This window comes from Calliopsis andreniformis, unplaced genomic scaffold (genome assembly GCF_051401765.1).
Source record: "Calliopsis andreniformis isolate RMS-2024a unplaced genomic scaffold, iyCalAndr_principal scaffold0022, whole genome shotgun sequence".
Taxonomy (NCBI): Eukaryota; Metazoa; Arthropoda; class Insecta; order Hymenoptera; family Andrenidae; genus Calliopsis; species Calliopsis andreniformis.
In genome coordinates, this window is record NW_027480432.1 from 302,631 (window position 1) to 329,318 (window position 26,688).

At 52.7% G+C, this 26,688-nt stretch overlaps 3 protein-coding genes across 4 annotated transcripts; 2 read left to right on the forward strand and 1 right to left on the reverse strand.

Annotated features, from left to right (window-relative positions):
• The first annotated feature begins 3,913 nt into the window (after positions 1–3,913).
• On the forward strand, positions 3,914–19,129 carry LOC143186792 (uncharacterized). The gene is made up of 6 exons (XM_076390568.1): positions 3,914–4,063; positions 16,789–17,012; positions 17,156–17,436; positions 17,970–18,142; positions 18,239–18,506; positions 18,579–19,129. Exons 2-6 carry the CDS (start codon positions 16,801–16,803, stop codon positions 18,998–19,000), a joined length of 1,356 nt encoding a protein of 451 aa, XP_076246683.1. The 5' UTR covers positions 3,914–4,063; positions 16,789–16,800; the 3' UTR covers positions 19,001–19,129.
• An 819-nt stretch (positions 19,130–19,948) lies between these two features.
• Hr83 (nuclear hormone receptor 83) lies at positions 19,949–21,676 on the forward strand. The gene is made up of 6 exons (XM_076391341.1): positions 19,949–19,952; positions 20,021–20,161; positions 20,264–20,359; positions 20,700–20,966; positions 21,044–21,364; positions 21,444–21,676. Exons 1-6 carry the CDS (start codon positions 19,949–19,951, stop codon positions 21,674–21,676), a joined length of 1,062 nt encoding a protein of 353 aa, XP_076247456.1.
• A 1,365-nt stretch (positions 21,677–23,041) lies between these two features.
• On the reverse strand, positions 23,042–26,633 carry Conu (Rho GTPase-activating protein conundrum). 2 transcript variants are annotated; one of them, XM_076391052.1, is made up of 10 exons: positions 26,203–26,632; positions 25,426–25,639; positions 25,111–25,352; positions 24,911–25,041; positions 24,640–24,833; positions 24,403–24,565; positions 23,990–24,336; positions 23,745–23,911; positions 23,487–23,664; positions 23,042–23,418 (listed from the first exon to the last, which is right to left on the reverse strand). In XM_076391052.1, the coding sequence occupies exons 2-10, from the start codon at positions 25,562–25,564 to the stop codon at positions 23,042–23,044; spliced, it is 1,938 nt and encodes a 645-aa protein (XP_076247167.1). In that variant the 5' UTR covers positions 25,565–25,639; positions 26,203–26,632. The 2 variants fall into 2 exon arrangements, with proteins under 2 accessions (XP_076247167.1, XP_076247168.1); XM_076391053.1 differs by having other exon boundaries at positions 25,426–26,633.
• Between the last annotated feature and the right edge of the window lie 55 nt (positions 26,634–26,688).

Consider the following 26,688-nt stretch of genomic DNA (forward strand, 5'->3'; position numbering starts at 1 on the left):
CAAAGTTTCGAAACATTCCCGTACGCCTCCTGTAGCTATCGCGGCGTATGCTATTGCAGATGGAACCAGAACCGTACCCCCATCGAGTCTCGATAAAACTCCAATCACGCGCGGGTATCGACAATTGAGAAAACCGCGACATAAGGGGTGAAATGGAGAAAGTATAGGGGCAAGGAGGGTATCTTCGATCGACGTGGAACTGCTGCACCCTCCAATTTTCTGATCGGCGCCACACCTATCTTTGCCGTTACTTAACGGCAAGCTGCGCCAGTCGTATTTTATCCGAAACCACCGTCCAGACGAGATAATCGGTCCTCCGTTAGGGTCGTTAGCAACCTTTTCGGTTACTCGGCTCGCCAGTGCGGTCATCTCTTCCTTCGCAGTCGCTCGGCCGCGATCGATCCGAATTCTCGCGGCACGCGAAAACCCGCGAGTGACGAGGAAGTACCCGAGGGGGTGAAGCGATCGGACGCGAGTAATTTACCTACCTTCGTTATTCTTGGTCGATGGCTGAGAGACCTCGAGAAGGTTGCGTAGTCGAAACTTCTCGCTAAAAGGTTCCAACGAGATAGTCGTAAATTTCGAGCGAATCGAGCCGATAAAAGCGTTCGTCGGCCTTCGGTCGTGAAGAAGAAGAAGAAGAAGAAGAAGAAGAAGAAGAAGAAGAAGAAGAAGAAGGAGAAGAAGAAGGAGAAGAAGAAGAAGAAGAAGGTTCAACCTCGCGAGCTATGTAGGTGTAAGTGGCAGGACGTCAGGCTAGTGGACCGAGTGAAAGCATCGCGAAGGGTTGCAACCGCGCGACGTCGCGGATGCTCTTCTGGTCGTGGCGAACAAAGAACATCGAGTACCTACATATGTGATCTTGCGATCGAAGCAGAAGACGGCGAGGTGAGGTGAGACGAAACGAAGCGTGGCGAGGCGGGGCGAGACGAGGTGCGAGTTAATTGGCCTGAGACGGTGGCCCGCCGCGACTCGTCGACGCTAGAATCGCGCGACGCGAGAGGGGAGAAAAATCGGGAAACAAAACGTTTGTATAGTCTCGTCGACTAAACAAAACCGGACGAGAGCGAGTCTAATGCGTGTTACGGGATGACCAACACAAGCCACGTTTTTTCTTGGAAGCAGTTGCTCGCTCGTTCGCCGAGATAATTTTCGTCCCGCGGCGAGACTCTGGCAATGGAGTGGCTGGCTCCCCGAACACACCAACCACCCTCCTCCTTGCCCATCTTCTCGCTTTTTTTATCTCTTCGTGCCGCCTTCCCTCGGTCGCAGTCCGATCGTTCCAACGACTTTCGATCCTCTTCGACCTTCTCGACCTCCTCGACCTCTTCTTCATAGATCGACAACGAATGCCTTCGTCTACGTCGTATTCGCGTCCTTACAATGCACGGAGTTTGCGAGTCGAAGCCTTCGACGAGGATCTCTTCCTAAAACGTTGCTTTCTTGCATCACCTTCGGTGGATCATGCTTTTCTTCTCTCCCCTTTTCCAGGCATCACAGTTAATCCGCGTTTTCTCGACTGGGTTGCAACGACTCTCATTCATTTTCACGATTTCAATTGTTGCGGTAACACTTGAGAGAATAATTCCTCTGATCGGAGATGCGAAATTCTCGTGGATCGAGCTCGCGGAGTTGCTACTGTTTCGGACTTGATTCTTAACAGTCGTATCTTAACGTTTCGCTAACTTTAACAGAAGTCGAACGATACAGCGATATCGGAGTACCTACGTTTAGCGACTGCCGACTATTTATTTTAATCATGCTAGTGTCACGGACCATTGGTTATCAACCGCAAACCTTAATCAGTGAATCGATTAGTTGTAGGTAGGTAATTCTTTCGGTGTTATCTCGTATACGCGACATTAAAAGAAAATGCCTTCTTACTGGGATCATTTGCTTATCCGTCGATATCGATATTGTTACGAATTAGAAAGAGAACCACGAGACGCTCGAAAAATATAACTCTCTGCGGTCTAAATATATCTTCCTCGATACATGAAGATTTAGTCAGGCGTAATATCGAGTAGATGAAAATCTGACTAGGTTTCCTCTGTACGCGCCGAAGCTGAAGCGCAAAGGGTGAATACGCGTAGCACCGAATCCCGGAATAATGGCTTCCCGGCAATACCTTTCTTCGCGACAGAAAACCGCGCGTCGTTCTTCAATCTCAATGGGATTAACTAGCGGAAACGAATTACCTTCTATTCTTAGGACCAAGGAGAAATTGAACAATCGACAAGGTGCTCCTGTAACGCGTTTTCTTCGTCGCAAGGAGAACGGAGGAATCGTGGACACGACCTGCGAAGGTGAAGTGTTTGCATGGAAAGCCCAAAAAGGAGAGGAACGTTGACCCGATACGGATCGGACGAATTGTCCAGATACTGTGAACGATACTTTGGTCAATTTTGAAAATGGAAAAGCTCGGTAATTCGGTCGGAAAACGCGGCTGCGTGCGGGAAACGGCAGAGGGGAAAAGGCAGAGAGGGTCTTGCTCAGGGTCCCCCTGGATAGGAACTTCCGGTGTTACGATAACTATCGGCTCGCAGGGGTTCCTACCTGGCACGCTATGTCCGGCTTCTCGGCCGGGGGATCGGTAAGTGGCGCAAAATGCGCGCGTGCTCCGTCGCGTTCCGCTCCCTTCAAACGTTTTTCGCAGATGACGCGTCTGCGTCTCTTTCAGATTCTCGCCGAGGACCGAGCGAGGACCGAGCGATCGTCGGAAAAGTTGCTCTCTTCCCTCTTCGAATATCGCACACGGATCTAATCGTAGACCCTTGGAGTTCCTCGGCTCTTTCCCAAACATCTTACACCCTGTTGACGACGACGGCGATCGAAACAGAGCAATCGCAAGGTTCAGACGGGTTGCGGAAAAGTAGAGCGCAAGTAAACGGATAAGACAGGGCGTAGAAGGCGTCGCGAAAGGGAAAAGGGGGCAAAGCTTGTGCGGAGGTTCGTAAGTCAGTCAGTCGGAGCAACGCGGATTTTCGAAGATATCGGAGAAGTACGATCCGGCCGTCCTCGGACACGGCTTATCCTTGCTCGATCTGGTCGGACATTATAGGGCTCGAGAACGCGAGAAGGTAGGGAGATCCCTCGGTTCGGCGTATGGGGTCGTATCGGGTAAAAAAGATTCGAGCGTGGCGTTCGGGGGTTCGGCGCCCTTCAGCGCCGTGGGCGTCGCAGCTCCGCCTCTTGGAGGCCGGGCAGCGCGGCTTCTCGACCCGCCTCTCGCCATCTCCATCCCTACCTCTGTCCTCGTCTCGCTCTAGCCAGCCGTCCCCCCTCTCGCTCGCTCCTTCCTACCTGCTTTCGGGTATTTTTCCTTCCGCAGTCTGCCGCGATTCTTTCGGCCTGGATCGCCCTTCGCCTCGTCCACCAGCGCTGCGTCGCCTCCGCCTCTGCGCCCGCCTTCGCCTCCGCCTCCGCCGCGACTCCGCCGCGACTCCGCCGCGACTCCATCGACTCTCTCTCTCTCCCCGTGGCGGGCGGACGAGCGACTCGCAAGAGGTGACTGTCCAGGGCAGTTTCGAAGCCGCAGTCATCGGTTGCACCGCGTTCTGAAAGTAGTCTCGCGCTCCCCCTTTTCCCTTCGCGCATTTCTGCTCCGTCCGCGTCGCAGTTTCCAGTGTCCACCCGACGAATGTGCGCGATTCTCTCTCGCCTCGACGACTCGGCCACCGCAAGGGATACCCGGTGCGCTTCGATCAAGAACAGTTTACTAGTTGCTGAAACGAGAGTGCGTTCCGCGGAGGAGAGTGTTTCGAGCAAGATATCTGGCTCTTCCTTCGGAATGTCGAGAGGCGACCGAAGCATTTCCGCTTCCGACGACTCGAGTCGACGGTGTTGACGCGATCCGAGCTCTCCGGGTGTGTTCTCGAGTTTCTTTCGAGGAACGTGTGACGCGTGAATTTCGGGGATATTTGTCGGGCGGAAGAGTGGCCAGGAGACATACGCAACTTGAAAGACAGATCGACAGCCTTTGGTGGTGTTTGCGAGTCAGAACGGAAACGCTTCGGACCTGTTACCGGCTCTTAGGATGTTCACCATCGACTCCTAATTACGAGTAAGTACGCGCTGCCGAATTTTACCGAATCGATCTTCTCATTCCCATAGCCACGCGCGACGAGCGAAATCACTGCGAAAACGCTTCCGTGTCTTTTCGCCTCGAAAGATGCCAACGTTTACGTCGTTACGATAAGGGACACCAGTTAATTATGCACAACCCGTGAAGCGATTACCTGCTATTCGTCGGAAGGATACGGGTCGTTATCTATGTTGCTCGGTTATCGGCAGAAATTAACGATAACGTTGACGATGATGGAGGTAGGTACAATAACTGTGTAGCGTTGGAGCTTCCCGGTGTAAGCCGTGTCCTCTTTCAACAACTCTCCCAGGGCTTTGCAAGATAGATTACAGATAGATTCGTGAAAGATGAAATGATGCCCTGAAACCGTAGGATCGCTTGTCCCCTCGAGTATCACTTCACCCCAGTTCAACCTCGCATTAAACGGTGAACGATAACTCCTATTATCGCGATAGATCGAAACATGCCGGCACCGTCATTCTTTCTGCGCTCGGATTATCAGAATGGCTATTTCCCGTAGAACGCCGTCGATGTCTGTGTTAACTCGACAACGAAACGATCGTAACTTCAATTTTTAATCGCGTCTGCGAACTACCTCCTGTATCCTGTATCCGGGAAGACTTTTCGAAAGTCTAACAGCACCAGAGGAAGAAACGTAAACCTGTGACCGCGACGATGAACGACCGGGTAAAGATCGCCGATTTGCGTTAGTTGAACAAATTCGATGAAAGCGAAAAATAATTGCCGATTGCTAATTTTCAACGCTATCGAATCGCAGGTAATCGTCGATTATATTCTATGGTAGATGTTTGAAAAATACGCAAGGCGCGAGGGAAGGTCGTGTCAAAACGGATGCGACTTAACCAGCATATAGCACTTGCCTGCTCGACTGATAAGGTATCGCGAAGCGGCCGATATGAATACGTAAGTTCCGGTCTGTCGTGGCAAGTGACATTCTTGAAACGACGCTGACTCGCGAGCGTTCGCAGACGCGGAAAAATGAGATTCGTAGAGAGAATATAATATAGATGCAACGGTTGACAAAGGAGGGATGCAAGGAACAGTAGGAAGTTCGCAGGCCGACCCTTGAAACCGTATCGTCGAAGCGCAAAGGGATAGAGGGACTCGAGAGGCTTTCCATTGAAGCGACGGCGCCGCCGACTTACGGCTGCGTGTTCTTCTCGTCTGCGTCTGCTGCGGCGGCGGCGGCGGCGGCGGCGGCGGCGGCAGCGGCGGCGACGGCATCAACCTACAAGGACGCTCGTCCGGTTTTTAGGACTAATTGGTTGTCGCCCGGCGCCTCTTCTCTGAGAGAAAGTAGATGCGTCTCGGTTACCACGTTGCTCTCCGTCTTTTTTCTCGTCACCCTTTCCAGTCACGGTACTACAGCCGTTCAAGTGTCTACGACGATTCGGTGAATCCGTTGAATCCGTTGAATCCGTTGAATCCGTTGAATCCGTTGAATCGGAGGGAAGAATGGGAATCGACGGGCGAGATTCTCATCGTCAGAGAAGAAAAGATCCGGTCGAATCGAAAAGAATTTCGTCGCGTTCGTTACTGCTCGCCCACGTTGTCTCGCTCCCCCAAATCGAATTCCGATTGTGCCAGCTTCGGTAGATCGACGTTCGACGCGATTCCAGCCGAATTTCGAAGATCGAAGAGCGGAGGTGAAGGTTCATCGTTGACGAAAGACAATCGAGTCTCGATCCAGTGAAATAAAATGTTCGCGGGAAATGAACGTATTCGTAACTGCGAAGCACGCTTAATTTACCGTAATAGCGATTTCACGTATCGGATAGATATTTTTATTGGCGTTCGCTTTCGGTACGATACGCGTTTATCGAATGTCGTGTTTATCGGGCATCGTAAAACGATCGTTAATGCTTTTACGAATCGATAACGATCGCCACGGGTTCTCGTAATAATGACGTTGCCACGCTGTCTGCCGTCGGATCGATAAGATCTGAAACGATCTCTCGGCTCGTTCGAGATCACAAATAGGAGGAGTCTTGTAATTTATCACGCGCGTTTTCAGGTATCTCCTGAGACGCGACTCTTCTCTCCGCTTCTATGGTTCGACACGTCGAGTGTAACCTTTGTCGAGCTAGCCATCGATATCGCGCAGGGTGTAACGTAAGAAGCGTGTCAAAATTGAAGGGTGGATCGAGAGGCTTTATCGCCTTCCGCTACAAGTACCTTCACTCAGTTCCCATATTTGACCAAAGCGTTGTTGAGACGTCTAGAAGAGAGCGCGGCCATAAAAGAAATTGCAAAAAGCAGCGCGCAAGTGGAGGAATCGTGGGACGGTGGGATCGAGGGGGATCGAGGGGGATCGAGGGGGATCGAAGGGGATCGACGGGCGCTGCTTCGTCGAGGTGCATTCCGCGCGTTAGAAGGAAACTTGTACGCGAGTCGCGTCGGTCTTCTGGCGCAATTCTTGCTGGCAAATGGTAGGCGAAACGCGACCGAGCTCGCGTTATAAGGCGGCGAGTCATTTGCGGGATCGTTCCAACGCGCCTCCTTAAATAACGATCATAGGCTCGTAACTAACGCGCTTGCGACTCGCTTAGACGGAGATCGAAGGAGAGAGGAAGAGAGAGAAAGAGAGAGAAAGAGAGAGAGAGAGTCTCGCGAACGAGAGGCAGGAATGGGAGGAGAAAAAGTGTCGAACGATAATTGTCGCGCGCTAGCAACGCGTACTGAGGAATATCAGAATTGTTGAAATGATTCCACGACTCGAATCGATCGAGATTTTTGGGGTTGGACGTGTAGGAGAAGGATCGTGGTAGATTGTCTCGGATAGAGAACGGAGGACCGACAGACGTTGGCGGTTGAGTGTTCCAGAGGCTAGGGTGTGCCGCGAGAAGCGATTAGTCCAGTTTACGATCTGGTTGATCGTCTGAGATAATCCCGATCGGTAAGCGAGCGTAAACTCGGGCTGAAATCCGATAAAATCGTATCGGCCGATCGAGACGGCGAAGTGTGTTTGCGCGCGTCGGCCAAAGACCCGTTACGTCGGAGGACGAGGTAATTAATTTAAGCTGCGAGAACGCCTCGCCACTAGGCCAATGCAAACACCTTCTTTGCGCTCGCGCACCCGCTCGCACGCACAGCCGCGACTTGTACAGACACAGTCACACCGCCGTGACTCTACACGACTCCTGGGATGCGCGATCCTTTGCCTCCTCTGCCTCTCCGCCTCTCCGCCTCTCCGCCTCGCCGTCGTTTCGAGCTGCTCGCGCGTGAACGATTCCATCCTGGATCCAGGATATAACTGTACAGCGTGGTTGTCGTGACTTTAAGCCCGATCCGCGTGCGCAATTTTGTCCAACGAGTCGGGGGATCTATCTAAAGACAGGAACGACTGGGTCCGCCGGCGGGAAGCTCGCGAATTCGAAGGACAAAGTCTCGCGAATACGCGAGGATCGGAGACGCGTAGAGAGTTGGCAAGTGGCAGCTGAAGCGTTAATCGAGTTTGCCAATCGCGACATGGCATAGCCGTCCCCGTCGGTGGCGTCGATGCGTTTCGCAGCGTAGGCCTCGGGAAGTGCATGGTTATCTCTGGAAAAGAATCGGATTGGATGCGAGAAGGCCGCGATTCGCGTCACGAGAACGGTGGGACCAGTCGCATCGACGTGTCTTCGATGGCACGGCACGGCACGGCACGGCACGGCGCGGCACGGCGCGGCTCGGCACGGCACGGCACGGCAGCGAAACGATGGGACAGATTAAAAATCCAAGGGGCGAACGAAGCCCGGTTTAACGAACCTACCGGCGCGGTGCGACGCGGTGCGACGCGGTGCGACGCGGCGACGTATCGCTGCGTTAATTACCGGCGAGGGCTCGGACCAAATGCGCGCTACGGTTGCAGAACGCATCGAGCAGCGGTTGCAGATAGGCGAGGGACGAACGAGACGACCTCGTTAATTGAACCGGCTTAAATTATAGCCAGCCGCTAATTGCGCTCTTCTTCTCGGGCTGTCGGCGCGCGAGTAGACGTGCAGCGCGGCGCGGCACGGCGCGGCACGGCGCGGCATTTCACCGACCGATTGCGCTCACGATTAAACCGTCTCGCGAACGATTGGAAGGAGAAATTGGTTAGCCCCGAGTGTTTGCGACCTGTGCACTCTGCTGCGTGGACACGGACACCACCTCGTCCTCGGTCTCGAGCAGCCGGTGGGAAAACGAAATCGAAACGAGGAGAAGGAGGGATTGCGCGCAATTCCCTACGGCACCTACGAGTACCGGAAGAAGAGAGAAAGACCGCGTGTCCCTCGCCTCTCGCTCGCCCCAGTCCCGCGATAGTTTAAATCAGCTCGTAGGAATTACGATACGATAGAACGCGTATCGGGCCGCATACCAGCGATATCGCGAACACGCGAACGAACGCGATGCGCATTTGCCGGCAAACCAGACGTTTCAGACGTTTCAGACGTTTCAGACGTTTATATCGCATCGATCCGCTCCCAACGATCCATCGACTTACGCTTGTCCCCGCGCGAGTAATTCGCTGGCCAACTTCCGCGGTGCAAGCGGAGACTCAGCGGCGAGGTGCCACAGCATCGCGCATCGCGCATCGGTGACGACCAGGACGGCCGAGAAAGATCGAGCGGAAGCTTTCTCTCAAGTTCCGCGACATGCATCGTGGCGTGGCGTGGCGTGGCGCGGCGCGGCGTGGCACGCGCTTCGCGTGCCTAGCTTCGATATATCGCGATTGCGTAACGCGATTAACGGTAAAATCGACTGGAGCTGGTGGAGCGGGAACCCGCGCGAACCACCGACCCGTCCAACGACCGATCGCCTCTGGATTCGAGAAAAATTCACACGCAACGCGTAGCGCGGACGTGTCGGCCGCTCTTCGGATCGCATCCTAATTTACGAATAAGTCGCGCGACATACGGACGTACATTGGAACACGTCTCGCGTGCTCGAAATTGCCCGCGGACTGGTGATCCATTTCAGGCAATAACGAAGAATATTTTTCAGCGAAAAGTACGCGCAGAGATGGTGCGTTAAATGTAACGAGTGGTCCGCGCGCGGATAGCTTGGGTTCCAGGACGCGGTAGAAAGCGATTTTATCGCTTTCTCGGTCGCATCTAGACAGGACAATAATCGTAATGTCTCGGCCCGCGAGAGGCAATTCTCGTTCTGGCCGGTATAAACGCGACGAATCTTTATCGTTAATTGGACGATAAAGGTAAAGGTATCGTCGGGCTATCCGCGAGGATCTTCTTACTCCGTCGCACCATACCGACGATTTATTCGGCTTGATCGTGGTGTACGCCGAGGCCCGACGCTTGACCGGTTTTGGTCTAGATTCGTCCGCGGAAACTACAAATAACTGCCAATCTATTAGGATATCAGAGGGGGACGGTATCTCGGAGCAAGGGCAGGTGGGAGGCGGGAGGCGGGAGGCGGGCGTCGGGGGCGAATCCCTTTGCAAGGGAAGGCAAGGGCGCGAACGGGGATCGCGAACGCGTCAGCGGAGATGCAGCAAAGGCCGCGACGCGACGCGACGCGACGCGATATTACGTCCCTAATCCTACCGGTATCTGAATTATTTCATTTATCAGACGACGATCGAATGCGCGAAACGAGCTGGAATTATAATTCTGAGAAACTCGCGGTGATACGGTTACGCACGAACGAGCGAACGAGGGGAAAAAGGGGAGGGAGGGAGGGAGGGAGCGAGCCGAGCCGAGCTGGCAGAGCTGGCAGAGCTGAAAGTTAATTAGAAAACAAACAGAAAATTAACGCGAACCCGGCAGCGAATCTTTCCAGTCGGCCGTTACTCACGATTTATCGTAACTCGTTCGAGTCCGGTCGGTGACCGGTTTACACTCGAGATCGGTCCACGATGCGCGCGCGATGCGGCCTGATCGACGATCGAAAATCTTCGATCCTCTCGCGGATTCGCTCGCGCTGCATCCTGGAGCAGGAAGCTGCTCTTTTCCCGCGAGAGCGAAACCAGTTTGCTCCGTTGAAAAAATACTGAATTATCGCGTAATCGCAAATACGTTCAACCCGTTAACGCATCGACGTTAATCGATCATTTTCTTTTGCTCTTCACCCCTTTCCTCTCCGCCTCGTCGCGGAGGAACACGCGCGGCAAGCACGGGCTCGAGCCGAGGCGAACTGGACGCGGATATTCGGCTTTTAAAAGTCAAACCTCACGACCGGTTGGACGGCGAAAATCTTCCCGACCGTTAATCTTGATTTATGATAACCGCGACCGCGATCTGCTCGCAGACCGACCGGATAATTGGATCGCGCGTACGTCCCGTAGCTCGCCCGCTACCGGTCTCGCCAGCCCACCCGTCCATCTCTTCATCCTACCGATACCGATACGCGCGATATCTCATCTCCTCTCTCTCTGCGACGCGGCCACCGAGGCGGCGATAGTAGCATCCCTCGTCGCGACCGAGTCGCCGAAACCGTGGCCTGGGCCAATCGCGTAGTCCTTCGAAACCGCTGCTTAGTCAGTTAGTCGGAAAGGAACTGCGATGCCGCTTGCGGTTATTATGGCGCATGCATTATGCGGCTGTTTAGCTTTCTGGCTTTCTGGCTTTCTGGCTTTCTGGCTGAGTGGCCGGCTTGTCGGGTGTTCGGCTGGCCGGCTGGCTGGCTGGCTGGTCGAGCGGCTGCTCGCTCGCTCGCTCGCTCGCTCGCTCTCGCGCGGCTGTGTGCGCCTCTCGTTCGTCTCGTCCGTGTGCTCGGGTACGTGCGGCGGATCGGATCCGTGAAGCGTGTTGGTGGTGCTGATCGAGCGCCCTCGAGGAGTATAGAGACAACGGCCTGCCGATACACCGACCGTGCTTCTCAACCAAACACCGAACGCTTCTGCCGCGCTGTTTCGCTTTGCTCTTCGCGCGATCGACGATCGCGGGGATGGCCAAGGGTACGCGATTGCCCAAGGATGCGCGAGCGACACCCCTCCGCGTGATCGACGCCCGATAGGCGTCAGAGAATTAGGATCGCGGCCAGTGGACGGTTGGGAACGGCTGACCTGCGACCAGCAGAAACCTTGTTCCCGAGGGAAGTGGACAGAAAAAGGAGTCGCGGAGGGACACGAGAGGCGACAAGGTGCGGCAAGTTTTATATTATAATTACGCCGGTCTCGATAAGCGATTCCTCTCCTTTCGGAGAAAAGAACGTTCGTGGGTGGGGAAGCAGGCCCCCCGTCACCGTCTGGCCCATTGCTTTCGCTCAGTTTTCGTACGTTCCAGCGCGGACGAATACACGTTTGCGAGTTACGGCGCAGGTGTTTCTTCGCCGATGACGGCCGCGAAGGAGACGCGCGTGATTGCGACGGAAAAGATTTAGGATGTCCTGTTTTGGATGAGAGCGGCGTAAACGAACGGCCGAGCGGCGAGGAGGACGGCGAGGGGAAAGGATGGCGCTGAAAGGCCATAAACCGACGACCCCCTGCTATCGATGGGCTCTCGGTTGATGGGGGAACTAATGACAGGAGGGCTCGCTATAATGGACAGTTATAGTCGGGCTGTCGGTCGGCCAGCCAGCCAGCCGCTCTCTCGCCCGTAATAGATTCGGGGATGAAGCGAGAAACCGCGATGGTGGTGGGTCTGCGTAAAATGGCGCTGAAACCTTTTACCGGGATTACCGCGAATCGACGGAGTGCTGTGGTAATGCGCGGGAGCGAGTCTGAAGCGAGTCGATCGCGAAAATCTAAAACAACTGAGTGTCTTCGTTGGCGGAGGGGCCGAGAGATGGGGAGGGAGAGATAAAGATAAGAGCCTTCGGTACCTGGACGACCGACGCGCAACGCGTCTCGTCTCGCCGTCTCGTCCCAAAGGTGTTCGGGGCCGAAAATGTCGACAACCGGTGACGACCTTATTGAAAACTCGTGTACCGTGTTGAAACCGGAAGTCGAGCGAAGGACGGAACGAGTGCGCCTCTCCTCGCGGACACGTTTCAGAATTTTCAAGTGGACCGATCGTGTCCTGCGCGAGGCAGGGGCGCTGGGCTTTTCAGAACTTCTGAATGGTAGGCTCGGCCGTTGTATATGTCCGCGCACCTCCGTGAACGACGCGGATGTTCGTTGCCCCGCGTAACCGCGAGCGCGAGCTTTTCTCGCGACGCTCGAGGCTGAATACATAAATCTCCTTTAGTGGTCGAGTGAATAGCGAGGCGAATACAGGAAGGAGAAGTTACGTACTCGCTTCCCGGTTCAGAGTCGTTGGCAAAAATCGTGATACCGCGAGGCTGGTCGCTCCAACATGCGTGAATACACTTGCCAGCAAAGTTAGAGGATCGCTAATTTTGGACGAAAAAATTGCCGACCTTTGAGCGGTCAGTCTAGGCTGATTTCGAAGGGCAGGGCCTCTACTTTCGCATCTATGAAATGGACTGTTTCTGCTCGGCTGCAGGCTGAGAAAGAGAAGCTGCGGAGATATTCGATCGTAAAGTCGATCGCGTAGCTTCCACGGACTCGAGTACGGACCGATAGAATTATCGCGAGGGACACGCGAGCAAATGCACGCGTATGCATTCGTTTTTACGCGAAACGGGGTTCTCGGTTGCTCTCGACCGTACCCGTCGCGTCGCTTAAAGTAGGCGTAAGTAGGCAAACCGGGTGTCACGCATCGCGCTCGTTTTTCATTCGTTCCGTGTTCCTTTTTTCTTTGGATTTCTCGCAGCCGAGGCGAAGGAAAAAGGAATCGAAGGTATAAACGCGCGTTGGAGGGTCCTTGCGAGAGCAACGGAGGCGGCGCGACGCGGCGCGACGCGACGGTGGCATCCTGAGCTGGGAAACGACTCGCGATCGCAGAGTCGAGGGAGGAAAAGTAATTGCCACGAGTCGGCGTGAGAACGAAAAGAGCGGGAGGACGAGGCGAGCGAGCGCGGGACAAGGAGGCGGAGGGAGACGAGAGCTGGATTCGACTCGACTCGACTCGACTCGATTCGTGTCGCGAGCAGAGAACAGCAGAACAGAACGGAACGGAATGGAACGGAGAGGCTCGGTCTCGTACACGGTGCGCTCGCTCGCTCGCTGGCTCGCTCGCTCGCTCGTTCCCTCGCTCGCTCTCGAACGGTCGCACCACGACCGTATGGGACTGGGCATACATATGGATGCGCGTACGGTCGTCAGTTGCGATACTTACGAGCTCGCCTCGTTATTCCGTATGCGCGATTGAGATCTCGTTTACCTCGGACGCGCGGAAACTCAGAGGCGTTAGTCGGGACTTCTCGCCGACTCCCGTGTACAATTTCGCGGACTGGTTTAGAGCTTAAGGCTTAAACGTTGCCCGGTAGAGTACCCACCGAACTCGAGAATCCACGTACCGCTGAATAGTAATTGGCCAGTAACATGTCCAGCCTGCTCCGCACGGCTCTCGAGAGAATTAACGCGCTCGTTGCTTCTCTTCCCAGCCTACCGACGATATCGTTTCCCTCCATCTTCTAATCGTAACCTTCCTTTTCCTTTTTCCGCTCTTCTTTCCCCACGCTTTTCGTCTCGAACCTAACGCGCTCCATCTCCATCCCGCGCGAACGAACTTTGCTCGAAAGTGAAGTTTTTTCTGCTCGTGCTTCCTCGGCGAACGAGCGCGCAAAGATACGATCGGCGAGGAAAAATAGGTCGCTGCTACTTTTACGTGTCCGCTGAATGGCTCGCTGTTACGGTCGTGCTCCGGATGCGGCTATCTATCCGCTCCTCCACTCGACGCAATTTATTACCAGATTCACCGAAGCTAGCAGCGCGGCATTCGTCGTCGACTAGTTAAAAAGCAGGGGCTACCGATAAACCGAGGATGTAAGCAAGTAGTGAGTGCGAATCGAGTTGTTCGGTTCCACTGGGTGCGTGTGCTTACCGACGACGCCTCGTCCTCGCGCCGCTGCGCTGTTCCAAATACGCGCTACGCTCAGCGAACTTTACCGCTCCCGTCGGGCCGATTCCATTCATTTGCAAAATCGATCCGAACCCGCCGGTATTTCCACGTGGCAGCCGTGGATCCAAGTAGCAGGAATTCTTGCCGCGCAGGTATGGAACCGTCCTCCTTTCTCTCTTCTTTCTTCGCGGCCTTCTCTCCTCCCGCTTTCTCTCGCTCGCTCTCGCTCGCTCTCTCGTAATCCCTCTTTCTCCATCGCTCGTTTTCTTCGTCCCTGCGCGCGTGTACGCTTCGCTCGGACGTCACGCTTGCCGCGGCATAAGCGCGAATAAATTTCATTCGCGAGGATTTATGCCAACGACCGGATCGCCGCTGCATAGAGCCACTCGAGACGCTGCGCGCCGCCGCGCGCCGCCGCCGCCGGCGTCTGAGTCGTCACGCCGCGCCGCGAGACGCAGTCGAAGGAGCTAAGAGAATTCGACTCGGTCGTCGGACGATGTACAACTTCCGGGTCGCGGTTGGAATTTCAGAGGAAACGCTACCGCTCGGGGCGAGACGCAGGCAAAAAGGTGAGCTAGCGTGCTCCCCCGTACAGGAGAGATCTTGGAAAGAGGATAAGCTCGCGTGGCTGTGGCCGAGGAGCGGTGGAAGGGACAGCAGAGGCGCGTGCCGAAACTGGACCACGATGCAATTTCCGAGGAATGCTTATCTTTCGTTTGCATCTTCGGTGTCGGGTTACGGAAAGGTCCGTCCACACCGAAATCCATGCCGTGTTCGCATCCTTTGTTCGGTCGATCGACCGATCGATCGCTCTCTTTCTCCTGCCTTCCCCGCGGGAGGGAGGTGCGAGGAGGCGAAGGGGCGCGCGCGACACGATCACCTTGGCCGCGCAAAATTCCCGCGAGTCGAGTAAGCACGAGCGAGGCCGTTTCCGGAGATGTCTAGCCCGTTTTCGCGGGAGCAAGGATGACGCGCGTGTCGAAGGCTCGCTCGACCGCTCCTTCTTCTTTACGAGCACTCGTAATTAGCATAACGCGGCCCGCGGCCAGGTAGTCCTCGAGCCGACCGAAACCCGAGGAAAGTGTGGACGGCGTCGCGACGCGGCGAGTGACTCGGGGTTGGCAACACCGAGCCTCGTTTCAACCACGGCGTACTTATAGTCAGCGACTTATAGAGTCGCGTCACGCGATTTCCACGACCCCGCGGGTCGCGATAACGCGTCGCGATAACGCGTCGCGAGGCCTCGCGTGGTCGTCGAGTGCACGAAAGTTTCCTTTTCCTCGGCTGCTCGAAGACGAGGGAAGACGAGGGAAGACGAGCAGCCGAGAGCAAGCTCGCGTGCGAAAGGATAAAGTCGCTGGTGTCGAGTGAAGGGACGAGTCGGGCGTAGGTGTGTGCGTCGCGTCGTTGTGGCAGGCCTACAAGGAAACCCTTCTACGCGGTCGGCGCCGTGGCGCCTCGGAATCGAGCCGAGCCATCGGCTGACACCACCGCCACCGGACTTTGACTTTCGATCGAAACTCAGTCGCAGCAGCGCAGCTCTCTCTCGTCTCGCCCGATTTCGATCCCTTTCCTTCGTAGCGGAAACTCTTCAAAGCGCGAGCCTCGTAAAAGACGGAAAGGAACTCGTCCTGGGCCAGTTTGAAACAGAACCGGTAGACGTTCGAAGCAATTAATTAGGCTCGTAGAGAATCGGTACTCTTGTTTCGTCTCGTCTCGTCTCTCCTCCCGTCTCCGCCGGGCTCGTTCTCGAGGGCAGCTGGACCTGTATGGGATAGAGATTACATAGTCGTGTCGAGGCGGGTCGAGCCGAGGCAAAAAAAAACCCGACGAAGAACGAAAAACGTTATTTCCATTAGCGCTCGTCGTATCGAGGAGCGGTATTCGCGAACCTAGTAGCTTACGTTGCCCGTCCCAGACCGCTAAATTCAATCGATTCACCTATCATCTAGGATCCTCTTAGGCAGCTGCGCAGCTTTCCGCTAATCCCTCGTCCCGTAACAGTTTTCGCGAGATCGGCAAACGTGTTTCTGAGACAGGAGGAGGAGGGTTAAGGGGCATGAGTAGACGCGAGTAAGAGCTTGTGCGGTCTAGCTGGCGCCGCGTCGAGCCGCGTCGAGCCGCGTCGAGCCGCGTCGAGCCGCGCCGGATGCCCCTACGTTCCGGCGCCGTTTCAGCGCCGAAACACGATTACTCTTCTAACCGGTTCCCATTAAAGACCTCTCCTCCGTCGGCCCGATCCTTTAGACCGTGTTCGGGTCGCGACGGAGCAGAACGGAAAACTCACTCTTCCCACGATACACAGGATATTTTCTTGCGATTCGACGATAAATACGAGGGGCACCTATAACATAGTTCCATAGGGAATCGAAACGTCGATCGGACGAACGGGGAACTGTCTCGCTGATCTGAGTGATCGTATCGTTGGGCAAGTCACGAGTCAAACGATGATTCGTTCAGAAGGAAGCAGTTAGGGGGTTCGGGGGTTCGCAGTGATTCGAGATGAGGAGAGAAAGGAAGGAGGGAGGAAGGGAGGAAGGTAGGGAGGGAGGGAGGGAGGGGTGAGAAATAGCAGATGAGGAATGTTGCGGTGTTTGGCGCGACTCTGTGGCCGTGGTTGCGGTCCCGCGCGCAGAGACGCGAAAGCGGCTGAGCTTTGGTCCCGCCTACACGGACCTTATTCGTGGCCGCGATGGCCGCTATCCCGTATCTCCGATTCTACGTTCGGAGCGGAGTCGCGCCTCGAAGGTGGAGACGCGTCTGCGCGCTCTGTCTCGCTCTTGCTCCGTCTCCGTCCATCCCGCAGCCGAAGGGAAGAGAGAAGTATCTTTTCTGAAACAGATGCCGCGGTTTTAGCTCTCGGGGAGGATGTTCCACGGGGGCGGAAGCGGTGGGTACGGCGCGAGCTCCGACTACCAGCATCAGTCCCAGCAGCAGCAGCAGCAACACGCGCAGCAGCTCCAGGCGCCCGTCTACGTGCCCTCCTCGAGGCCGACCATTCCATCGGCAGCGACGGCGGCAGCGGCAGCCGCGGCGGCGGCCCAATACCACTCGTTCCCCGGTTCCGGTTCACCCGCCTGGTAAGTCAAAGGTTCGGTGCGCCGTCGCCGGTAAACGACGGCTGACACCGGCCGTTTCAGCCTCTCCTCGCCGTATCACCGAATCGACTAACAGACCGATCGTTCCTCGAATCGAATCGAAACGATTTTGAACGAAACGAAAGGGAGAAGACAGCAGCCTCGTGGCAGCATGGAGTGGAGACGTACGCGGCGCACCACGCGCTGGCGGGGCACGCGAGCGGGTCCGCGGCCGCAGCCGCAGCCGCCGCCGCGATGGGCCCGCACTCTGGCCACGCGCACCCGCACGCGGCCCATCCGCACACAGGACATCCTCACTCGAGCCTCGCCGCGGCCGCGGCGGCCCCCTTCTACGCCCAAAACGTCGCAATGATGTCCTCCTGGCGCGCTTACGACGGAGCTGGATTCCAGCGAGCCTCGCCATACGGTTCGTATCTTCGGATATCCTCTATCGCATACATTTTCTTCTCTTAGGACGCCGTCAAAGCCAAACCTGTACACTTCCAATTATATCGTAAATTCTCTTAGAATTCGCTCGGGGATAGCCCCCTTTATCGCGATCTCTATTTCGGTTTCGACCAGATATATCTCTGCCACGAATAACGACCCGTCGTTCTTTTCTCTATCTCTGACGGACGTCGAGAACGCTGCGCTCGAGGGAGTCGCGCGAGACGCTAACCAGACTAACGCGCAGAGGAAAAGCGGGCACGATGGATGGACGATAAAAAAAGCTCCTTTCCTGGTCGACGAACGGGCTGCGTCGCGCCGCATCGCGCCGCATCGCGCCGCGTGGCGGTGGGCCATCTGCGACGGATAAGCGATAGCGGCTCCTTTGAAAGCCGCTCTCGCGGTCGAGTGCTTTGCCGTGCACAGCTCCTCCGCGGTGGCGTTTCTTTTCCCGCAGCCCTCGACGCCGCCCTCGAGACGCCGCCCTTCGAATTCGTTTCTCGCTGCTTCCAGATACCGCGATGGACTTTCAATTCGGCGAGGGTCGCGAGTGCGTCAACTGCGGCGCTATTTCGACGCCGCTCTGGAGGAGAGACGGCACGGGACACTACTTGTGCAACGCGTGCGGCCTGTATCACAAGATGAACGGAATGAACAGACCGCTGATCAAGCCCTCGAAACGGCTGGTAAGTTTCTCGTGGTCGCACGATCCACGCTCGTCCGCGCGATCCAGAGAAGAGACGTGGCTCGATCCGCGTACGGAACGGATGTCGGGATTTCAGACAGCGACCAGACGGCTAGGATTGTGCTGCACCAACTGCGGAACCCGCACCACCACCCTCTGGAGGCGCAACAACGAGGGTGAGCCTGTCTGCAACGCTTGCGGTCTCTACTTCAAGCTCCACGGCGTGAACAGGCCGCTGGCCATGCGAAAGGACGGAATTCAGACGCGGAAACGAAAGCCGAAGAAGACGCCCGAGTCGAATTCCAGGCCATCCACCGGCGAACACGAGACAGCCACCGTTTCGACCGCCTCCTCTCCGTCCTCAGGTGAGTCTCCACCGAAATAGTTGATTTTCAATCGCGTACCAGACGCCCGGACCTTTTTCCTTTCATTCGCAGAACTGAAAAGTAATCAGCAGCAGCAGCAGCAGCAGCAGCAGCAGCAGCAACAGCAACAGCAGCAGCAACAGCAACAGCAGCAGCAGCAGCAGCAGCAACAACAGCAACAACGACAGCAGCAGCAGCAGCATCAAATTGAGGTGTCCAAGGCATCTGGCGGCGCGTCCAGCTCCGCGGATAGACCAGTCTACTTGGGACACACTTCCCTTTTGGCCACTGGAAGCGTGGCTACCGTCAAAACGGAGCCGCGAAGCTGCGACGGCATCGTAGGCCAACCCTATTCTTCCTACTATCAGCATCCTCATCAGCTGGGCGTGACGAGTAGCGAGCATCAGCAGCAGACATACTACGGAAGCCAGGAGGCACCCTATCATCATCAGCATCACGTCACCGCAGCAGCCAAATTGCTCGCCTCCTCGTAATTCGATTATCGATTACACGCAGGGGAGAACACGCCGTTCATCAAACTTTCTGTCGCGCTGCGATTGCTTTTGGTTCCAGGCGATTTCTCCTCGAGACCTAACCGCGATCGGACCTACATTCGACATCGAATCGAAACCAACGAGTAGATCCATCGGTGATCCTTCCTCGCGATAGAAGGCGGTCTGTTTGCATTGATAACGTTTCACGAATTTCACAATTGCACATATTTGCTCGTTCGTGCACGGAAGATACTTGACTGTAAATAATCGTCCGTGTAATATGATCGGAGTGGCCGGGAACCGAAGGACGACTTCGCTATTGAGCGAGGATTACGCGAAAGATAACGGTAACGAAATCGACGCTCCGATCGTTCGGCGGTTCTATTGCGATTCGTGTACGAATAGATGTGGCGAAAAGGAGAAACAGGAGCACGTGGGGAAGGCAGAAAGCCGACAATAGTATCACAGGTGCGACGATATACCGAGGTTGTGCGTTTCGCCGGCGGTAAGTCGGTTCTCTCTGTACAGTTCCTGTATAATTAGTTGTGCGACGCGCAATAAAAAGAACAGCTTTCGATCTAACCGCTCGTGTCACGAATCACGAATCACGAATCACGAATCACGAATCACGGAGAACGCGTTTGAGAACTTTGCGGTTCTCGAACGATCAACCCCTCGCGAGCCGTCGCGCCGACCTAACGATCGCGCCTCGTCAGTGTTCGGCAAATATTATTCTTTCGCGGTCTGACGGGCCAAGTGACAACCAGTCGCGTCGATCCAACCCCTGCTTGTCAATAAACCAAACGACCCTCGTTTAACCTCGGCCTCTGACACCGGCTCACCTTCGCTGCCGCGACACCTCGATCAGTCGACCCTCGGCCTCGCTTCTGTCCGCCCGTGCGTCGAGCGCTTCTACTTTTCGAACCAACCCGCGAGTCTACGCACAGAATGGGTAAGTGATGAGCGTCTGTTATCGCATGGACTGAACCACCCCTATCTCCTGATCTTTCCCCGAAACAGGAAGAACGTTGCCCAGTCCTGTGGCTTGCAAGGTTTGCGGTGACCGTTCTTACGGGAAGCACTACGGAGTCTATTGCTGCGACGGTTGCTCGTGCTTCTTCAAACGCTCCGTTCGTCGTGGTGCCCTTTTCACCTGCATAGGTTCAAACCCCTTCCTCTTTACTAGAATCTATACTCGAATCGATAACGATCGCGATCGTCTCGCTTTTGTGGCGCTTTGTGTTTCATCGAATCTCGTTCTAGCCGGAACGGGAATGTGCACCGTCGACAAGGCCAGACGAAATTGGTGCCCGCACTGTCGCTTGAACAAGTGCTTTACCGTCGGCATGAACATTGCAGGTAAGATCGAGTACCCATCGTTCTTTCTTCTTTACGCGCATCTTTTCGTCTATCGCTAGGGTTTTCTCCTTCGAGCATCGCGAATCGAACGACCGTACAGAACCGAGTGAACAACAAACATCCTCGGCGAAACGAGATGCAAATAGCGCCGCGTGTCGTGCATCGATCGGTGATCAACCCTACTCTGTTCGTACTCGCCCGCATATGTTCATTTCGAGAGGGACAAATTGGAACTATCTCTTTTATACATACATTTTACTTTAGCTCATTTCAATGACAGTATAATTGATCGATTCTGGCACATTTTCGATACGAAACGAAAATTTGTCCATGTTCGTAGCTGTTCAAGAAGAGCGAGGACCGCGTGCTAAAAATAAAATCGCGATCATTGACGATGATTGTGGTGTTGAGTGGAATGCTACCCGCGGCCAGCGTCCGCAAGCTCGTCTCTTCCAATCTTCGATGAGCCTTTCACGCCAACCGGACGTTGCAGCGTCGATTTTCTCTGTAAAATCGACGATATACGATACGGGCATCGACGGTCGGCCCAATTTCGAGTTCTCTCCGACAGTGCAAGTTCCTCGAGCACCGCGAATCGTCGCAGCGGGTAACAAAAACGCTAGCATTAAAATTGTTTAACGAACGTTGCGTCGGAACGGTAGAGCGGAACAGAGGTGATTACAGGAGTTACGATGCGGTACGAAATCGCAGCCCAAATATTTCTCACGAGCGTGAGAGCCGCTCGGCAGCATCGGGAGTTTTCGATGCTCGAGCTGGAGGAGCAGAATAGGATCCTTCGAAGAGGATGGGCGGCGGCGTTCCTTCTGCGAGCCGCGATCTGGCCGATCGATTTGGCGAACTTTCGTCAGAGAGACGGGCCGACGAACGACGCCGTGTACGACGCCGTGTACGATGCCTTGGCTGCCGTACGATCCGCTATTCACGAGCTGCGTCTCGACAGGACAGAGATTTCGATTCTCGAAACTATGCTTCTCTGTAGACCCGGTACGAATCACGATTCCTCTATTCCTCCGTCCAACTTCCTTCGATCTATTCTCGCTGGTTTTCTTTTCTGGAAATCTAGAGATCGCCGCTACCACGAATGGGTTCCGCGTGATGTCGCGAGCTATGGACACCGCGGTGGAAAGTCTAGTTCGACGCATGGACGCTCGGCCCGAGAGAACCGTCAGACTCGTCAGGATCATGCTCGTCCTTCCGATTTTGACGGCCTGCTGTCCCCGGGAATTGGCTGGCAATTTCTTTGCTCCTATTATTGGAGACGCCGATCTTGAAAGAGTGATCGCCTCTGTGCGCTGACTCGTTCCATCTCTCGATTGCCTCGTTTAGGCCATTTCGCGAAAGGTTTTCTAGTCACGGTAATACATACCTTACATGGGTAAGAACGACACGATTCACGCCGAGTCGAAGGATTCATCGATACCTATAACAATTTAGTCTTCGGTAAATTGTACGTATAATAACTAGCAAAAGAAGCTGTATCTGCTTGTTAGAATTCTGTTTTTCTTACACACGCGAACTAAGACTATCCTGTATGTATAATAATAAAATTCGCAAGTATTTCTTCCGGAGGAACAAACGGATCGCTCTTGTCAAATTTTGCGATACGGTTACATAGGTACGTCGAAACTTTGAACAAAGTCTGTTTTTCTACTCTACACTCACGCGCGTTCGCTCTTGCGCACACAGGCACGCTCTTTGTAAGTTTCAGAATGCAATCCCAGAGTAGGAAAGGAAAGAAACTTGTTCTTTATTTTCTTTGGCACTTTATTGACGCAAGTGTAACAATTTTATGCAATACAATATGTACAATCGCTTAAAATAATATGGCGCATCAGAGAACACAACGAGTACGTGGAGCAACGCCACCGACCCTCGTTTCTTCCGTTGACTTCGGGCAACGTTCAACACTGTTACGGTGAATCACACCGACACGCGTTGCCAGGTAAAAAAAGTGGTCCGAGAAACGAGAAAACATTAAGAAAGAGAATAACGTAGAGATTCCACGTTGAATTATTAGTAATAAATTAGGGTACTTATTATATGTACGAGATAGAAATGTAACGTTCTAAATGCCATTGGCGTGTTAATTTTTTTTGTTACGCGAGAATCCGTGAATAAAGTATCCTTTCTCCGCGCTTTCGTCGGTTAGGCCTAAAATTGCGTATTTTTGTATGCGCCGCCGTGACACGAATAAATGTTACGACGTTAATACGAGTAGGTGAATTTTCTAGCGCGCGCTCATTCGAAGTACAAGGCTTCTTCGAGTCGGAGCGAACGCTTCTTCGCGAAAAAAATATACCTGAAACGTGTTTATTCCTTTTTAACGTCCACAGATACGAGCAACGACTATCTTTTACCGAAGTTGTTGCACCTCGAGACATGGTAAAATCGATAAGATTAATCGCGCTCGACTCGCACGCGCGACACTTGGCGATGTGGATGCACATCGATAACGTTCGGACAATCATCGATTCCTGATTTCTCTTGCGACACCGTAAAAACTATATTAGCCGTCGAAATCGTTTGGACGTGTTTACATCGAGGTCGTTTTAAATCATCGATACGTAGTTCCATCAATGATCTTGGACGCTGTCTACAACAGATCCATCTTGCGGCGAGAAGGCACTTGTGGATACCTACTTGAGCAGGTACGAGGCGGCGCTAGTAATACTTTTTTTTGTATTTTCGATACCTTTCTTCCTCGGATTGTCTATGCAGTTGATTGGCGAGGTCATTCGGTACGTACCAAAGCTTGTCGGCGGTTCGAAGAAGACCTTCCGTTACCTGACAGCAAACGGCGGCCATATTAATCTGCGCGGTTAAGTCAGTGCGGTCCCGAGGGTGAACGTATCGTGGAGGAAAGAGTGACGGTGCTACTATCATCGCCACATTGTGAATCGACATTTTGTTCGTCGCTTGTTTCTCAACCACCAATCTCAGAAACGTTACTAACGCCTTTAAAGTGCAACGATGTTCTATCGGTAACAATAGCACCAGCAGGTTCAAGGAGTACGATAGTTCTTGATGATCTTTCACTCCTGAGGTACGAAAACAGAAGCGTGTATTTATTAAGGCACGTGTTACATAAAGTCAGTCGTTTACTTACCGTGACTTTGGTAAAAAGCATCGATCAGTTCAACAGTGAGCAACGGCTGTGGCAGATCGCGAAGTAACTTTTTTAATACGGCCGATAAGTCGTGACACGACATACGTTTGAACAACTGATCCATCTCTTTGGGTTTACAATAGAAATCCGTTTCAAGTTGCATGCATATCGATTCGACCTAAATGTAATAGTCGTTGGATTTTCAGCTACACTTATATTCTCGATTCCTAGAACTAAACGATAGCTATATGTATGTACCTTCTGCTTATGCCCTCCGACGCGAAGAATTCCTTCTTCTTTTACACCGCGTTTCGTCAATTCGGTCAGAATCTTTTGAAACACTAACGGAATGTTGCTTTCCTCAGATGTCAACTGGCTGTCTCGAAGTAACAACGTTGACAACGACACACCGAACAAATTTCCAGCTACGAACACGGTAACGTTCAACTGTCATCATTTATTTTCAAAGTTTCATTTATCCGTTATCAATACAGAGTACAAACCTTTTGTTCGACGCTTATTTGGCTTACGTTTCTTCAATGGTACGTTATATTTGTCAAAAACCGCGGTTAATTCAAGCCATAATAGTGGCTGCAACCTAGTAAGATCTCGCTGCGACAACATTTCCACTCCTAGTCGATTTTGCGCATCGTCAGATGCGAGGGCGTCAGAATTCCATGTTGTCTGTGATTTTGTTTCGTTCGCTCTACACATTTCTTCGAAACTCAAGTGACCGTGAGATGACGTTCGATTCAAAGGATGCGTTATCATTCCCTCATCGGCTGGTCTCGTTAGCCCGTACAAACTACTGTGACTTCGAGTTACTGTCGCATGACCGCCTGAATTTCTTCTAAAATTTCATTTCACAGAAATTACGTAGACAGTATGTAAAATCGTTCAATATCCAAAATATTACCTTAATGTCGAATCCTTCGAAATATTTAACTTTTCGATAGATTCGTTTTCTAAGCTCGTTGTGTTCGCCACTTCGCTAGGATCACTTCCGCTGCGCCTCTCTATAGTGGGTCGCGAAATATGCACAGTTCCCAGCCTATGATATCGAGTTAGCTGAATACCTTCTATAATCGAATGCGACATCTAGTCAAAATTTATTCATAATTGTTATGAAATCAGTAGAATTGATGTGCGTTACCTGAATCATTCGCGACATCTCCTCGTAACCAACTCCCAGCGCGTCTAAAAATTTCTTGAACGGGTAACGTAGCTGGCGGTGGATCCGATGCAATATGCACAGTCGCTGATGGCGCGCTCGGAGTTCGTCGCACCGTTTCTTTATTTTCATTTGATGCTCGTTGAAATACCGAAACAAAGTTCGGAACGTTGACGCTTTAGAAAGACAGAGTTGGTTAATTGAAATCTTCGAAGCGGTTGCCATGGTAAGCGATACAATGCAGGGATCTTACTTCTCATGCGGCGTGTCGATAACGTTAACTGTTGCTGGTGAAGGAGGCGACGCACTTTCCGGTGTCGCGCCTGGTATAGAATCCAACGAATCGGGTGTAGCGCTACGCGATCGCGTACCCGTACTCGAGACCTGAAATGCCAACAGAAAGTAGCCAGATATTTTATGCTCACTCTCGCAACCATTGAATATTCTCTATACCTCTACATCCTTAAACACGTCTCTAATGTCTGGTTTTCGAACCCGTTGCCGTTGATTAAAACGCTGCTTTACAGTATGATTCAGAGACTTTACGCGACGTTTCACTGCCTCTGCTTGCGCTCGAGACAAGGGACGTAGTGCTGCACCCAATTCCTCGGGCTGCACCTCCCTTCCAGCTTTCCATGCTTCCGTTAATTGACCCAAACCAGCTGTACGTAACCATTCAGCTTCTTCTTCTCCATCTAGGAAAGCAGAATTGTCAATTCTTTTATCACGTTTTTAATCTTTCACACTTATTTAGTTTAACAAACGTACCATCATAGTTACGTGGACACTCTTCTTCTAGGTAGTCGTCCAATAGCTTAGTCTCTTCCATCATTTTTTGATACTCTTCCCAATAATCTGAAAGGTGATTATCACCTCCTGTGTACGCTGTCCCCTGTGACTTCTCCATGGTATCACAATCTACTTCTAATATCTAATTCTTATTCTTTCTCATTCACAATTTAGAAGTGATTCTCACTGATGCCTAAAAAAGGTAATATCTTAATATTGATTTTCAACTCTATCTCTCAATTAACGCTCCTTCTACATTCTTTAATTCTTTCGTTTTTTTTTATTTTTTTTATGAGGATCGATTTACGATAAGTTGGATAGATAAAAAATCAATTGTCGATAAAGTTACACGGTCAAGAATTATACAATTTTTTTGCGACGTTCAGTAGTGTTTATTCACAAAACGTACCGTGATTCTATCTACAGCGATCTATTTCAGTGACACCCATCTTCTTGAAGAATTAATAATAATCTGTTTTCTAAAGTAGGACGCAAATCGAATTAACATACACATTGCCTCGAGGAAGCTCGACTATTGCTGACATGTTTAAACAATGACCCGAAGCGTAACGTCTTACGAAACATACATGAACACGTTTATATTCCCATGTAAATAAAGTATTAAAAATTGGTATCTACAGAAAAGTATGATCACGTAATTTCACGAAAATTTCAAATATCTAACCTCTTCGTAGTGAATCATTTATCATAGAAGTAAAAGGTGTTGAGGATTTAGTGAATGAATTAAGTACGTACGTTTATCAACAGACTTGCTCCAGGAGCGATGTATCAACGACCGTACGATCATCCTTGTCCGAAAATAAATTCTAAATTAGCAACAGTGAATGTTGCACGAAGTTTGGAAAGCACACGTATTCAAAGAGGTAGCTACTCGATGTCCAACGTAGCGATGCGATCTTTTTTCTCGAGGTAGACGTGTTCTACGCAACAATATTTCGAGGCTATCTACTACTTCCAAGAATTAATACTATATTCTGTGTATGCATTCGAGTCTCATCCATCGTGAGCGAAACGGTCGATTCGTCGACCTAAATACGACATAACGAGCGTGCCTCGGAAGTACGACAAACAAATTCGCGTGTATGCATAACTCCCGGCTTCTTTGGACTTCACTTACATTGAAAATAAAAAAAGGCGAGAACGCGTTCTCGCGACTCAACAACCTGTTGCTGACGCATATACGACTCCCACTTGAATCTTATATATGTGTTAGTAAGTACA

Bases quoted from the DNA above. Each gene is read 5' to 3' on its own strand.
- LOC143186792 (XM_076390568.1), top strand. From the start codon at position 16,801: ATGTTCCACGGGGGCGGAAGCGGTGGGTACGGCGCGAGCTCCGACTAC. The intron at 17,437-17,969 runs GTTCGTATCTTC...CGCTGCTTCCAG, and splicing joins CCAGCGAGCCTCGCCATACG to ATACCGCGATGGACTTTCAA. The intron at 18,143-18,238 runs GTAAGTTTCTCG...TCGGGATTTCAG, and splicing joins TCAAGCCCTCGAAACGGCTG to ACAGCGACCAGACGGCTAGG.
- Hr83 (XM_076391341.1), top strand. The intron at 20,967-21,043 runs GTAACAAAAACG...AGGTGATTACAG, and splicing joins ACCGCGAATCGTCGCAGCGG to GAGTTACGATGCGGTACGAA. The intron at 21,365-21,443 runs GTACGAATCACG...CTGGAAATCTAG, and splicing joins TATGCTTCTCTGTAGACCCG to AGATCGCCGCTACCACGAAT.
- Conu (XM_076391053.1), bottom strand. From the start codon at position 25,564: ATGGAGAAGTCACAGGGGACAGCGTACACAGGAGGTGATAATCACCTT. The intron at 24,566-24,639 runs GTAACGCACATC...ATTCGATTATAG, and splicing joins AGATGTCGCGAATGATTCAG to AAGGTATTCAGCTAACTCGA. The intron at 23,419-23,486 runs GTAAGTAAACGA...TTCGTACCTCAG, and splicing joins TGCTTTTTACCAAAGTCACG to GAGTGAAAGATCATCAAGAA.